We start from the raw sequence: 14795 nt of genomic DNA on the forward strand, positions 1-14795 counted from the left end.
AGTGCAGTACCTAGCCTACTGTCAAGCACAGCATAAGCTCTCCACCAAAGGCCTTGAAAACTACAGGACCCACCAAAAGTGCACTAATGAACAGAAACTAGGATCTCTTGTAGTCTTTAAAGCCAACCCACGGAGGTTACTTTACAGTGGCAGCAGCAGCAGATTTTGCATTGACAGAGGCTGCATGAAACGTCCACCGTCACTGCGCCCCCCCTGCCCCCAGCAGCTTTAAGGAGATACCCCAGTAGGAAGGGACCCACATCATCAGGCTGTCTGTATGGCCTGGAAGGATGGACGGGAGATGCATTGCCAGACCTTGCAGGGGGTTGCAAACAACTCAGGTTCAGAGCACTTCTGATCTCCTCTCAGCAAGAGCAGCTGCCTTTAGGGAAACTCCCAGTCTCCAGGTGATCTCAAAATGTCTCTCAACACCACTTCAAAAATGTCTACCACCACAATCTTTCTCTTCACATCTAAATATGTTCTGTATGCTCTACTTTAAAGAGCCGCTACTAAAAAGGAAAGCACTGGTTTGGAAATAACTCAGCACAAGATTTTCTTTTATTTTCTGTAAAAACCCCTCGTGACTGAGATTTCACTGCATTTCTCATGGAAAAGTGAGAAAACCTGGCAACTCAGATTTGCTTACCATCTTTTCTGAAAGCTTACATCACCTTTAAGTTTATCAGGGAAAAAAGGAAGCACAACTTTTACTAAAGGAGTCCAGAAGAACCACTAGTGCCAAACACTTGCAGTGGCGGGCACAACACAGTGATTTGCTCCAGAGAAACATTTGCATTTCCTTAATACTCTAAACCTCTTCAGCAGCTGTCAGAAGTGGAACTGGCAAACAGAGATTCAATATGATTTAGATACTACATTTCTTCAGCATCATTGCTAGTGATACTTCATTCTTGAAAGCAATAAGGGAGCAGCAAAGCAAGTCTCAACTTGTTAATACAATTTGTCAAGAATATTTATAAAATATCAGAGTGACCTGTGTAAACCAACAAAACAGTAAGATGTGATTGACACAAGGTGCTCCAAGATGCTAGTCTTCACTGCCTGGAACTTGTTTTAGCCCCCAGTAAGACTTCTAATGCTGAATATATATAATAAAACAAAAAGTAATTTATAACACTCATAATCCATTCAGTCCCCACAACCTTTCATCAGGTCTACGAGCTCCCACTGAACCCAGATTTATCAAGATAAACTATAGATGATCTACAGAATAAGGAGACGGAGGTAAATGAGGCATGAACAGGCGTAGGCCAGACACAAGGTGGCTCTTCCTCAGCATGATATTAAGGTTCACTGCTGGGAGGGATTACCAAGGAGCCTATCCAGCATTAAGACAGAGTTACTCCATTTGTGAACGGGATCACACTATTAGATCACACATGGAAACCAAACTCTACAGCCAGACCAGTCTCAGCTCCCTGAAAAGATTCTCTTCTAATACCTTTGCCTGATGCAATCAGCTAACACTCACATGATGGTGCTGCTGAGAGCAAGGAATAGGTATCAGCATCATTTTGTGGTCAGCACTCCTGTTTATGGAGCATCCTGAAAGGAGGCATATATATTATACTCAGGCTGTCATAAAGTATTTCTGTCACAGAAATAGTTGAGGATCATCAGTGGGGATGAGACATAGACAAGTACAACATTTTTTCAACCATCAGGATGGGATTTATCCTTAATTTTATGTCCTCCTCAGAAGACCACACTCAACCTCTGATTTTCACCACATGACTACAGCTAATACCAAGCATATCAAACTTCACATCTGGGCCTATGGCTAGTCATACATTAAATGTACTTACATACATTATATGTTTCCGACTGGTGAGATTTTTCACCAATAGACTCAAATACACTAACAGATAAATAATCTACTAAACATCACAGTTTTTAAACCTGTGAAATGTTCCACATCTAGTAGACTGAGCCGTGATTTAAAAGTGTGATGCAAGAAATTCTCTGCTAGGGTACTTGTAAAACATTAAACCCCCTTCTCTGTGCCCATCTGGGTACTTACGCTGAAGCCACAATGAGAGCGGCCATCCCTACCTTTTAAGAGCTTACAAATAGTAGAATAATGCCTTTCATTTTAAGATTTTGTATGCAATTTGCAAGAAGTCTCCCAGGCCATGATGTGGCATGATAGTCAGCACAAAGGCAGTCAAATCCATGTCTCTGAAGAAATCGTATTTCCCTACAGAAAGAGAACAAGAAGAGTGTTTTGGGGGCTCTCACAATCCTGGTGAGCCAGAGCTCTCCAGAGAGCCAGAGTAGATTTGCTACCATTCCCCAGGTGTTTATTTTGAGCCTTAATTTCTACCACTGTGAAGCAAAGGTCACCTCATAACAAGCACCTCAAAACCAGCTGAAGGGAAACACTGGAACAAAGGAGAGAGCATGCTACAACTGTTTCACTAAGAGATTTGCATATGTTATATATGTATGAGAATTCTAACCCTATGTAAATGTTCATATAACTAAAAATTACTAAGTCATTTCTGTTTTCACACCTGAATCAGCAAGAACACTGCAGAGACAGATGGTCCCCCCAGGACCGATACTCAGCTGGGTCCTGTCTGCAGATGTACCATCTCAAACACAGATTAAATTCTACTCAGAGCAGGTCCTTCTGGAGGGCTGGTGGAGAGTGTGAATTCACTCACAAGAGAAGAGCCCAAAGTTACTCATGCAATAGCTTAGAAAATCTGATGATCATTTGGAACCAGGACAGCCCAGGAGACTGTCAGCAGGAGCAGCAGCAGTCTGCAGAGGACAGAAAACAGAGAAACAAGAGCTAGAGAAGGCGCCTGAATTCACTGTTCAAGAGACAAGAACTGTGGGGGACAAAACAGTTGAATTTCTAGAGATTAGAGAATTGTTCACACTAAGCTATACCAAATTCTGCCTTTAAACTGGTACAAGCCTTTGATGTCTTGGATGCCAATAAATCTATTTTAACTTACCTATAAACAGACATTGGCTCTTGGCATGGTTGTGATTCAGTCAGCCCCATAGCAAATCCTGGCAACACTAGGCCATAGTGACTGTGACAGAATACAGCATGCCTGCAGCTTCCAGTTTCAGGGTTTTGTTTATGTACCATAAAAAGCAAGGAATCACAAAAGCATCAAAAGTCTGATGGATCCAGAGTTGCAAGATGTGTCCATTCAGTGGGAAGGTAGAGGAGAGCTGCAGCATGCAAGGCTGCATATTCCTGATGCTTCAAACATCAATAAAACTTTTGTCTAATGTGTCCTTTATTGTACGCCATCATATGATTTCCACAATACAATGTGGGGAGAGCAAAGGAAACTTAAGTATATAACCTTTTCTCAGGGACATATCTAATGTATTTCCCCACCGTGGATCTATCCTGCTCCAGATAATTGCTATCTGCACTCAAAAGCAGCAAGTGGTCAAAACATTCTCAGAGCTTGATAAAAATCAGTCAAGTGTTTTCAACAAAATCCTCTTTGTTACCACATTCTGATCACTTGGCTACTGGAACTGAACCTGTTCAGAGAGATGTCTTAACAATGAAATATCATTTAAAAATGCATTTGCAGCTGTGCATTTTTCACTTCAGTCACTATTGTGAATTATACCTCAGTTTGTCCTTGTAGAAAATAGGTGGGCTGTCAGGGGGATGGGGAAGGGGGAGAGTAAAGAAAGGAATTTCTGCCAAACAAAAGAGCTCCAAGAAACAGATACAACTTTACTGGAAGCTATTCCCAGCCCACTCAACATTTTTGATTGTATACAGACATACCAGAATCCCAACAAGGGGCATTCTTCCCAGCTAAAATATGAACCATCAGCAAATCTGACCAACGCCAGAGAGAAAAACAACCACCTAGTGGAAGCAAAGAAAAGCAGAGTGAAATCATCTTACGGGTGTCCTAAACCAAGAGCTACCTCTGAGAGGTCACTGTGGGGGCAGGCTCAAACACATGCCCAATATCCAGCAAAGCGATGCAAAGCAGGATTCCTGCGCAGTTGCTTGCTTTGCTGCCAGTCATTTATTTACATGGCAATCAAGAGTACACACGATATACAAAACACCTTTTCCCCGCAGCTCTAGAAGCCCTGTGAAGAACTATATGACTTGACCAATATTCACCAGGTAGTTTTACCTGGCGGTCCTGCAGACCCATTCTGCAGGAAGGTGTGCACTGACTCCCAAGGCCACCGAGAAGCCAAACACTTCACACTGCTTTCACTGCTCAAAACCACAACAGAGGCCGGTGGCAACACTGAGAGAAGCCCAGGTAAAAGTAAATACCAAAGAAGAAAGCAGGCAGCACGTGGCTGGGACGTTGGTGAGGTCAGGCAAAACCTACTCACAACCCAGCTCTGGACCAGAGCCTGTAACTTGAGCACTTGGATGCAACGGGTTTTTCATCCAGAGATCCTCTTGAATGATCAGTACTGTACAAAGGCAGAAACATCAGGAACCAGGCTACCTGCAGGACAGCAATGCTACAAAGCAAACCTAAGTATCCAAACCCAGACAAGGCAGGTGCATCTTCAAAACATGGTACCATCAGCATCTGTGTGGGGCACCAGGAAGAGCTGAGCACTTCGCATTCACCACATGCGTGGCAAGGGACCAGCACTAGAAATCTGGCCTTGAACACAGGTGCAGCAGGAACATAAACAGAGCTGCTCAGCCCTGCCAGGCTGCATGTATGTTTAGGTTATGACCCTGGAACAAGGAAACAATTGAATGAACACCAAAAGCTTATTATAAATGTTTTTCTAAGGACACCCAGCAGGACTTTCCATTTATGTGTCAGAAAAACAGAAGCATTCTTGATCAAAGGCTGAATTAAGAAAATCCACCTCTGAAATCCCTTCTCCCTGGAAAAAGCTCTACCCACTTGCTTGAACTAAGCACTGGCCAGGCTTCTGATCCTCAAGCACACCCCCATAGGCCAAGGGTAAAGAACCACCAGAGTTTTGTCTCAGTGAGAGGCTTTACACTTGAGCTACTGAATGCTACACGTTGGGAGGAAAAAAATCCTCTGATCTGCAAGCAGCTGTCTCAGATCCTCACTGGGACTGAACACAAGCAGGCAAAGCTTATCCAAGTACCTGAAGACACTCAAAGTCTATTTGTGAAGCAAGGACAAAGCCTACATTAATGGTCTTCAACTCTATCAAGCAAAATAAAGCAGAACCCTGGCAGAAAGAAGATACAGATCCTGCCAGCCTGAAAGAGAAATCTGAGCACCTTAAATTCTGGCACGCTCTCAGGTGCAGCATAGGGAAGAGGTAGAAGAGCAAATAAAAGGGAGCTCAGCCCCTAGCAAGCCACTAGCAACATGAAATATGTATGATGCAGTTCTTGCAGTTCTCAGCTTTCCTTGCAAATCCTTCATTTTAAGGCAGTGGGTGCAACTTGATCGGGAAAGCAGCATATCATCTTTCTACCAGTTCAAAAGCATACAGGTATATTTTCATTAAAAAGTACATTTTAGAATGATCCTTTTGACACTGAAAACTGCCTGTCCAAGAGGAAGAGACCACAGAGGAAAGCTGCAAGACAACCCAAAGAAACTCAGAGCAGACCTTGTAAACTGTAAATCAGCAGGCAGATGGAAGAGTGGGAAGGGCCCTGGGAGGAGAGCAGGATTAGAAGTACTAGCAATTTATGATAAGTGATGCACTAACAATAGCTTGGTTTTAAGACGGAAGCTCTTACTGCTGTAGTTAAACTATTTAGTCTGACTATAAATTTATACACTGGGAAAAGAGTGGATACAGGACAGGCAACTCCTCTGTAAACCAAAAGCAACTGTTTTAAAAACTCCTACAATACCTACCCAGTAACATGGACCACAGCAGAGGGGGAACAGTCAACCCCCAAGCAGCTGTCAGGGATTGTACAGTAGAGATCTTCCAGCCTTTACATGGCTAGAAGATGATCAAGGAAAAGTCTTTTTCAGCCACATTTTCTATTTTCATAATTTCTCCCCACCCCAAGAGGTCATGCAGATGAAAACACCAACTTAACTAACACCAGATGGGAAACAAGTTAAGCCATATGAATCTTTGCTTATTATATAATTACTTTCATTTCTGGTAGAAACATGAAAATGCTTCTGGTAGAAACATGAAAAAGTCACTGGCTAGATATTTTGTACATAAACATTTCTAGGCTGTTTATATTTTAAAGAAATTATGCCCACATGGTTTTGACCAACTACTCCATTACCACATGGCACATTTATGAATAAAAGAAGTCTAATCCGCAGCTATGCCAGGGGGTTGCAGACACCAATCTTCCCCAGGAGCCCAAAATAATACTTATCAAATGTGCTCATCAACTCAGTTATAGATTTACTGGGTAGAAACTTAAGATTATTTGCCCTCAGTGTTAAATACACCAAATTATTTTCTGCAGAACTCAAGGTCCTTTAACTTACCTTCAATCAGCCTCAACATATCAGCAAAGAAAACAGCATCGAAATGTTCAAGCTTACTTTGGCAATGGAGAGTTTCAGCACCAAACACACCAAACTATGTGCCAGAATCTCCACAGGTCACTTATGTAAAATCTACAGGGAAACTGCACATGTACAGGTAAGAGCAGCATTGAGAAACTGCTACAGATGCAGCTCTGCAAACCATGCTCTTACCATAAAGTCATTAGCAGTTAAAGACCCAGTGCATGGATGCCAAGTTCTGAATGGAGCCAGTTGTATTTGTAGATGTCCCATTAGAAACCAGGAGCACACGTTTGAATTTGCATAAGAATCGGTGTGAAAGATTCAGTTACATCCCCAACAATCTCCAGTAGCTTTGGTTACACTGTCAATTATTCAAGTTAGAAAGCACCTGTCTGAATCTCCTTGCAAAGAGCCTGGCTCTAAAAACCTTCTTCCCACCAGAGATGACCTCCTAAAGCCCAAAAGAAGGAAAGATCACCTCCACCCCAGACATCTCTTCCTCTTGACCCACTCCACAGCTCTGAGGACAGCAGACCTTAGCTAGAGAAAACACACAAGTCTTTGGACCACCCAGAGTTTCTAGTGTTCACGTAAAACACAAGCCTCTAAGCATGGGACTGGACTTCTCCCACACAGTCATTAAAAGTAATTTCCCTGGCCTAAAGAGGAGCTCTGCTAAATTAGAAACATGGTGCATACACTGGGAACATGCAGAACTGCTTATAGCTTCCACTTGATGACTTTCCAGCAGCAGCACTAGATTAAATGGGTTACCTGCTCCATCCTCATCATGCAGCAAAGCACAGCAGAGCACTGATCCTAATGAAACACAACCTCCGTCCTCACCTCCACTTGCCAAATCCCACCCTGGTCTGCTCTACCATGTGAACTCTCAAATCCTTGCACTGGCAGAAGGCACTGGCAAGCAGTGGCCTAAGCAGGTAGGTTACAAAGAGCCCCCAGACACATCTGCCTCAGAGGAGCTGGTAAAAGCTAGCTATAACCTTACCTGAAGAGTGTCAATTCTATGCACATCTGAGAAAGAGCTCAACAGTGAGCGAGCTATTGGAGCATTGCTGTAATAGGCAAAGGACTGGTGTCTTACACACAACTACTCACTGCCCAGATGGAACAGTAAAAAGGTCGAAAGCCCTGATGTTGGCTCTCCACAGCCAGGAAGCAGCTACAATTGCTCTGCTAAGAATGGTAACATCCCTGTCCCCATTACAAACCACTGAGTTCACATGGTTGAGGCAGCAGTGAAATCAGGACACATGTGACAAGGTGAAATGAAGACTGCACGTGTATCTGATGAGCTGGAAAGTTTGCAGGATTCTCTTGAGATTAGACTCCATGTTATAGACACCCATTTTCAGAACAGCCCCTCCAGAGGCAGTCAAATCTAGCTCTGGCACAGCTTCCAGCTGAAGTGTGCTCTCCCTAAAGAAACTCAAGACCGAGTGACCTCAAATGATCCTGCTATATTTGTAAAAATGTCTGTGAGATGTCCTCCAACAGCCCTATGATTTTTGTGGGCTTAGGAAAGCTAGAACATGTCTTGTCAAGGTTCCAGCCTGAAAAGGGTTAAGACTTATGCTGCCAGACCAACTCCCTAGAAGACAAGAGAAAGGAATCCACTTCTTCAGTGTGGAAAACGAGGCTGCTTTTTTAAAAAAAAGGACCTAGACCCACAATCTCAGAGTCACATGCATCCAAAGAGAAGTCATGCCTCCAGCAGGTCCAACAAGAAACTCATGAGCTATTCATAGACCAATATTTCAAGCTGTTAAAAAGCTCCCCAGACTCTCACTTCTTTGGTTTGGGGATGCACTGCAAAAATGTTAGGTGGCCAGCAAACTCCCTGCAGCAGAAAGGAGGCTGTGCTCCTCCACAGCTGACCCTCAGCAGCTGCCAGCTATGAAACACAGTGGTGAGCCAGTTCGACAAAGTCACGTACTATATGAAAAGGAAGGCTGGCTGGGAATGGCCTCAGACATCCTAATTGTGAAACTGCACCCACATATAAATTAATGGGAGACCACACTACTGTGTGAAAGGGCAGCCTTGTCCACCTCGCTGTGTGTTCCCACTTCTGATCTTCAAGGTCCTTTCCAACCTAGTCAATTCTGTGATTGAAGCCACCTGTTAGTCTTTTTTTCTTTTTATCTGCATTAGGATGAAGCAGGTGGGCTGAGCACTGCAAATTGTTTCTCATTCCAGAAGAAGCAGTATGTCTGTGCAGGTTCCTCTCAGGGTATGCCCTGGTAAGCAGCTGCAAGAAAGGGAACTACACGGGCATAAAAATCCTAGAAGAGCTGTTTCATGACAAGTCATTGCCAAGCTATGATGTCACCACTTTAATGAGAGATCCCAACAGACCACCATGCTCCAAAGGGGCAGGCACCACCAGCTCCACACAGATGATGTGCCCCAGCCTTGGCAGCTGTTCCCTCTGGCTGCTGCGTGTGCTCCCACAGAGGCCAAGCCTAGCTGGCCGCAGGAGCGTGTCACCAGCCTGCCACAACACCATTGTCATGGCACAGGGTAGTGCAGCTGGGGCCTTGGCAGAGAATTCCCCACTGCAACCTACCACAGCAGGAGCCAGGACATGTTAGGAATCACTCACACAGGATGCAGCAGATGTGATACTTGCGGACCTCTGTCTGGTTCTCAGAAGTTGGGGTATGTCTGCATTAACAGCATTCCCCAGGCAGAGATTGTCCTCTCAGCAGAAAGGGGATACAGACTATATATAGATAAGGCTTCCTAAGAATCTCTCGATGGAGGTTATTCTCTGCTCTATATCTAGATTTGGCCTAGTGCCTGTTGGGAAACCTATCAGACAAGTGTATGTGCAAACTGCAGCTCATTTTGGCCATTAATGAGCCCTGCACTAGAAACCCTTGAAACACAGGCCAGAACCACATTATGAACTCCATGGTTTTCCCATGTCTCCATTTGCAGCCCTCCATGTGTTTCACTGTGGAGGTAAAGATCCTTTCAGAAATCTCTCCTGCACATGACATTTACCTTCCAGCAGTGGCTTTGGAGAAAAATAAGAGCAGGGAAAGATTTTTGAACAGTAAAGCTTAACAAAACAAAGGGATCTGATGGAAGGAGACAGTGTCTTTCTTCAGAAGATTTTTAAAGGCAAAATAAAAGTACTCTGAGCAGTGAAAACACATTTCACTTTACACTGCACACAGGCACACGCTTGATCCTCTCCCTCCATTACAGCCTCATGCCTTCAAACCTCCACCTCTCCCTAGACCCAGAAATACTTAAAAAACACATCCTGGATCACCAGGTTTGTTCCTTTTTTTTTTCTTCCCCCTCTTCTTTTTAAAACAAAAGAAACTACCTCCCCAAAGCCCAGGAGGACCTGCAAACTGTGTGGGTTTTGGTTAAACACCAGTGTTACCTCTTCCCTACTCCCTTCCACTTACTCCTACAAGCTCCAGAGCACCTGACTGATAAAAAGAGGTGAATGAGCAAGAGAGGGGAGTTGGTTTATCTTGGGACCAAACGAGAGCTTGGAGGAGAAGGGGGGGAGGGGGGCGGTTCACACAGCTTGGAGCACTGGCAAAAAGGTGGCTAAACTACCATTTCCCAGCAACAGCAGAGCGATAACATTAATTTATTTCACTTTAATATGATTCAGATAAACTGCTGCAGGAGACAGTACAAATTGATCAAAACCTCCCAGTTGGGGTGTTGCTTCCCGCCCAAATGGCACACACCAGCCTTGGGGGCATTTCCCAGCACGTTCAAACGTCTGAGACAAACAGTTAACTCTCCAAACCAGCACAGAGCCTAAGGATGAGGAGCACACTGCACACAACATCAAAGTTGATATTTTATGTTAATCTGTCTGCTTACAGGAGAACAAATGCTATTTTCCTTGACAACTCTTCTGAAATCAGATCTAAACAACTATGCAGATTTCAAACTCTTCTGAAATATCAGTAAAACAAACATTCCTACTTTCAGTGCAAAAACTCCAAGAACAGTCACTTCGCAGTTCTGGCAGGCAGTGACCCCACAAAGCACAGAGTGTCCAGGAGCTGCACCCAAAACACAGGTGCTGCAAGGGTGCAGCAGCTGCCTGGCACTACTCCATGCCTGGCAAGCAACAGCATATTTTCTGGCTTGCAGACCCCAGTTTATATGCATGAGAAGCTCCACCAAGCAAACTTCACACCATACAAGCTGCTCTGGTTTTTATTTTTCCTGCAGGCTTTAAAAAATTAGATTGCTTTCCCACTGGAGCAGGGGATGTCCAACACTGGCATTTGAGCTCTTGATCAAAAATAGTTATTGCTCTGCAAGACACTGCACTTAAAACCAGATTGGCCTGCAGACTTGCAGCTGCTAGATGAGAGGGAACAAGCAGACCACCTCAGAAGTAAGGCACAGCTTGTGACAAGTGACACAGTCACACAAAGTGCTGCAGGAAAGGCTGAAGTGGTTCTAGAGGAAATGGGTTCCAGACTCCAGCTCGCAGCACCAAGAGAGCCCACGCACCTACTTTTCCAAAGACAAGGGAGATCGTCTCCTCCTGTCTCCAGACTCGGGCTCACCAGGCAGATCTGCAGACCCTCTACTACAGTTGCACAGACCCAAGGACAGGGTCTGCATCTGCAGCAGTCATCAACAACCCACCCTCATTTTTGAGGAATCCCTCCTCCAGGGCTCCTGGTTGCTGCATTCCCAGAGCTCTCTTAGGCAATTCATTGTTTTAAATAAATGAGTGATTAGCAAGGATCCATTCTCTCCTCAAGAAGCTGGCTGCATGCCCTGCAAGCTTCCACACCACCGTACAGTACCATAATCCAATTAAACCTCACCATGAGAGGAGCTTCACACTATCACATTCAATTAGGCAGTTAAGCCTCTTATCATCTACACGTTAGAATCCATTTGGACTAAAACTCCTCCAACACTGTTTGGGACGTGACAATTCTTTGACCAAGCAAGGACACACAGATGTCATATCTGGAGTCACAGGAGGTCTGTACAGGTTAGGAAATTCATATTGCTGGCTTCTAGGGAGGTAGAAACACAGGAAAAATAAAATACAGTGACCAGTTCCTGCCCACTCACAGTTACATGCTCTTTGAGGCTCCCCACTCCCCCTTGTCCTCCTGTTCCCTGACCTCCCAGGGAAATGTGGCAGTTCTGAAGGAGCATGAGGAGCCCAGAGGAATTCCACTCTCTTTAGTAAGGCAATGGAAAGGCAAAAGCTAAAGGAGGACCTGGCAATATAGAGTCGTTTGGCAGTCTGCCAGCAATTCCATAGGAAATACCCTCCCTAGAAGGTCACCATAATGGTGGCAAAATTTGGCCTGAAAGAATTAGAAAAAGCTGCCAAGATGTGACGCAAATAAGGCCAGCGAGCAAGCCAGCTTCCTGCACAAGGCCAAAACACGAAGAGCTCTTGGAGAAAGAAAGATTAAGGGTTGCAAGGAACATAATGGCCTCTTGCAACAGCTGAGTTGTTGCTTTTCTTTTCTTGGCAGAAAAGAGGAATGTTTTGCTGCTGGTTGATTAATCTATTATGCAAATCACTTCATAGCTAATTTGATACAGCCACAAGCTTGCCACAGAAATCATCCGCATGTTCAGAGCTGATGAAAGGTGGTATATCAACGGCTCCATTCGACAGAGCTTCTATTTCCTGGACAAGCAGCTGCAGGGTCGCCTCCTGTCATGCTGGGCTGCAGGAGCACGGACCAGACCTGCCAGGGAACACGAGGGGAAGGTCCCTTGGGCACCTTCACTTTGTGGAAGGCAAGGAAAAAGGCCCTTCAGAAGAGCAGCCCTTTCCTTCCACTCCCAACACCCTCCTGTACTGCGCTTGTGCAAAGCGTCCAGATGAAACCCACGCACAACCCCATCCAGAGACCTTTTGCTAACAGCTTTGAGATTTTAAAACTTTTTCAGAACTGTTCTTGATATGCACAAGCTTCCCCTTACATCAGCTAAAAGACAACTCAAAATAGATCTAACTGGAAGCTTGACTCCAGCAATTCACTCAGCCTCTAGACAGAAATTTTTTTCCACTGAATACAAGAGTCCAAATTACATTCAGTAATGTCGTACAAAGTGACAAACTTAGTAACTGCTGTGATAGGATTTACATGGGGAGCATGAAGGGATCACTTGATCTTGCCTGAAGTAACATTATTTTGGTCTTGATCTCTTCCATGAAGACTAAGGAGGAGAAACAGGATCTCCTGGCTTCAAGAATAAAGGGGTTGATTTTGGCCACTTCACTTTACCCCAAGAATTTAATCTCTATTGCTCAGTTGTGGATGCTTTTCCTCATGCATTTCAAATATTCAACATGGCCTTAGTGAGTTTTTTTAGAGCCTATCCTGTGCACTCATTTGTATTCAATTTCCTTCAGTGGTAAATGTTAGGCATTCCATGCTATTCAAACAAAGTCAAAACAAAGCCTCCAAATAAGTACTTCTGAAATGTACCTAGTCATCTGAGTAATTAGACATTTTCCTAGTTCCAAATGTACCGAAAATCTAGTCAGTTCCAAAGGAACGTGCTAGCAGTTATCCTAACAAACAAGAGTTCTCTCCTAAATGTTAAAATACCAATAGATCAGGAGGTTAAGATATATTTAAATTAACATCTCTCCCTACCTGAAGTAATCAGCATTTTTAATTATGTAGCATCACCTTATCATAATTATTACTCCAGCAAGTAATTATTACTCTAGCTCTAACTGACCAAGAGAAGTTCCCATTCCCAGTGCAGGCACACATTCTCCGTACCAAGAGGCAAAGCCTCTCCCTTCTGAGCGCATTTGCAGCAAACCCACAGGGAGAAAAAACAGCCATGGACTCCACACAGGTCACAACCCCCTCAGCACTCAGCTGGGAGAGGGAATTAACACCACATAGGGGTACAGACATGCAGATTGCTGGTGTGGCTCCATGCCCCAGCAGTCCTCACTGTGTCCTTCCTGGTCACACGTCCCTGACACTGCCTTTACATTTTCACAGACCCCTCTGCAAACCACGGCAGCTCATTAACCTACAGGAACTGACAGTGAGACAGATCAGTGGAAGAAGACGGCTGGCACAGCGAGAGGAGCACACACCCAGGGCATGAGCAAACGGTTAGGATCCACTCAGCTGCTGTGAATCCACAGCCTCACCCCAAGCAGTTTCCATCACCCCTGGGGATGTCCACACCAGGGCTGGTATTAAAGTCTGCATGCTGTGAGGCCATCCCCCAGCATGCTGAGCAGTAACATCCCTGCACTAGCAACCTCCTGTTGAGTCCAGGGGATGCATGTGGATTCCCTCCATGTTTCTTCACCTAGCAGGCAAGCTGCAGAGGCAAGCCAGCACGCAAAACGCTCTGGTAGTGCCTCTAAACAACCTTGGATCTCCAGCACCATCTTTTCCCAGGTCTGTTCTGCAGGCTTTCTTCATAACAACAAGGGATGCCAGGTCACACCTGCTCCATGTGCAGTTCAGTCAATACACTCCACAGTTCAAATCTTAGTAGGAACTTTATCAAGTATGCGACAATTAAGACAGTAGCCTAAAACAAACCCTATTCTGAATAGAAGCACTCACCCTCACCTTCTCTTGCTCCAGCAGATCGCCTTCCAACAAAACTTTCCCCCCCAAGACCATTCTTCATCTAGACAGCCTCCCCATGGTGCTGTCTCCTCATGAAGCTCCTTCAAGATGGGACAGTACTGCATCCTGCCATTCACACCCACAGCTACATTAAGAGATCAGAAAGGAAAAAATAAAACAAACCACCACAAAATCCACAGAATAATTCTTACTTTTCAGACTGAGAAAGCCAAGGGGAAAAGTATTGATTCTCTGCAGCAAGATGATCAAGTTTTTACAGGTGGTAGGGAGAACTTTACATAATGTAACCTTCCTCAAAGGAAAATATGCACAGAAGAAAAAGACAGCAGAAAAAGGTAGGCATCTCTCCCTTCTGGTATGTAGCAGTTACGCCCAGATAGAGACAATTTGAGTCACATTTCTAGCATGACTAAAAGAAAGTACTTGCATTTCAGAAGCACTATGTTCAAAATCCCTAGGAGCTACAAGTGCTGAAGAAAGAAATCAGGTAATCACTTCAGCGAATGGCAGATGAGAAAGCTAGACCAGCACAAGTGCAAAACACCACCTAACCTTGGATTTCACTCAAAACACACAACTGCAGAACAACACTATGACTCTTCGCTATTATTCTTCCTTAAGTTTAGGCATAGCCTTTTCACACAAGGAAACTCCATGGACGCACCAAGGCAGCCTTCCAGATGTTACT

At 44.5% G+C, this 14795-nt stretch overlaps 1 protein-coding gene across 13 annotated transcripts in view; it reads right to left on the bottom strand.

The window, feature by feature from the left end:
• PACS2 (phosphofurin acidic cluster sorting protein 2) overlaps positions 1-13273 on the bottom strand; it is a 75634-nt gene extending 62361 nt beyond the window's left edge. For 10 of the 13 annotated variants that reach the window (XM_026854227.1, XM_026854221.1, XM_026854220.1 and 7 more), the window contains exon 1: positions 11008-11127. In XM_026854227.1, coding sequence (XP_026710028.1) covers positions 11008-11117 — 110 coding nt within the window. In that variant the 5' untranslated portion in view covers positions 11118-11127. Of the gene's footprint in view, positions 1-4367; positions 4445-7488; positions 7559-11007; positions 11128-13223 lie in introns of those variants that run through there. The other 3 variants (XM_026854216.1, XM_026854226.1, XM_026854225.1) reach the window with 3 other exon arrangements.
• Between the last annotated feature and the right edge of the window lie 1522 nt (positions 13274-14795).

Source organism: Athene cunicularia (assembly GCF_003259725.1).
Source record: "Athene cunicularia isolate RWA chromosome 8 unlocalized genomic scaffold, athCun1 chr8_part1, whole genome shotgun sequence".
NCBI lineage: Eukaryota > Metazoa > Chordata > Aves > Strigiformes > Strigidae > Athene > Athene cunicularia.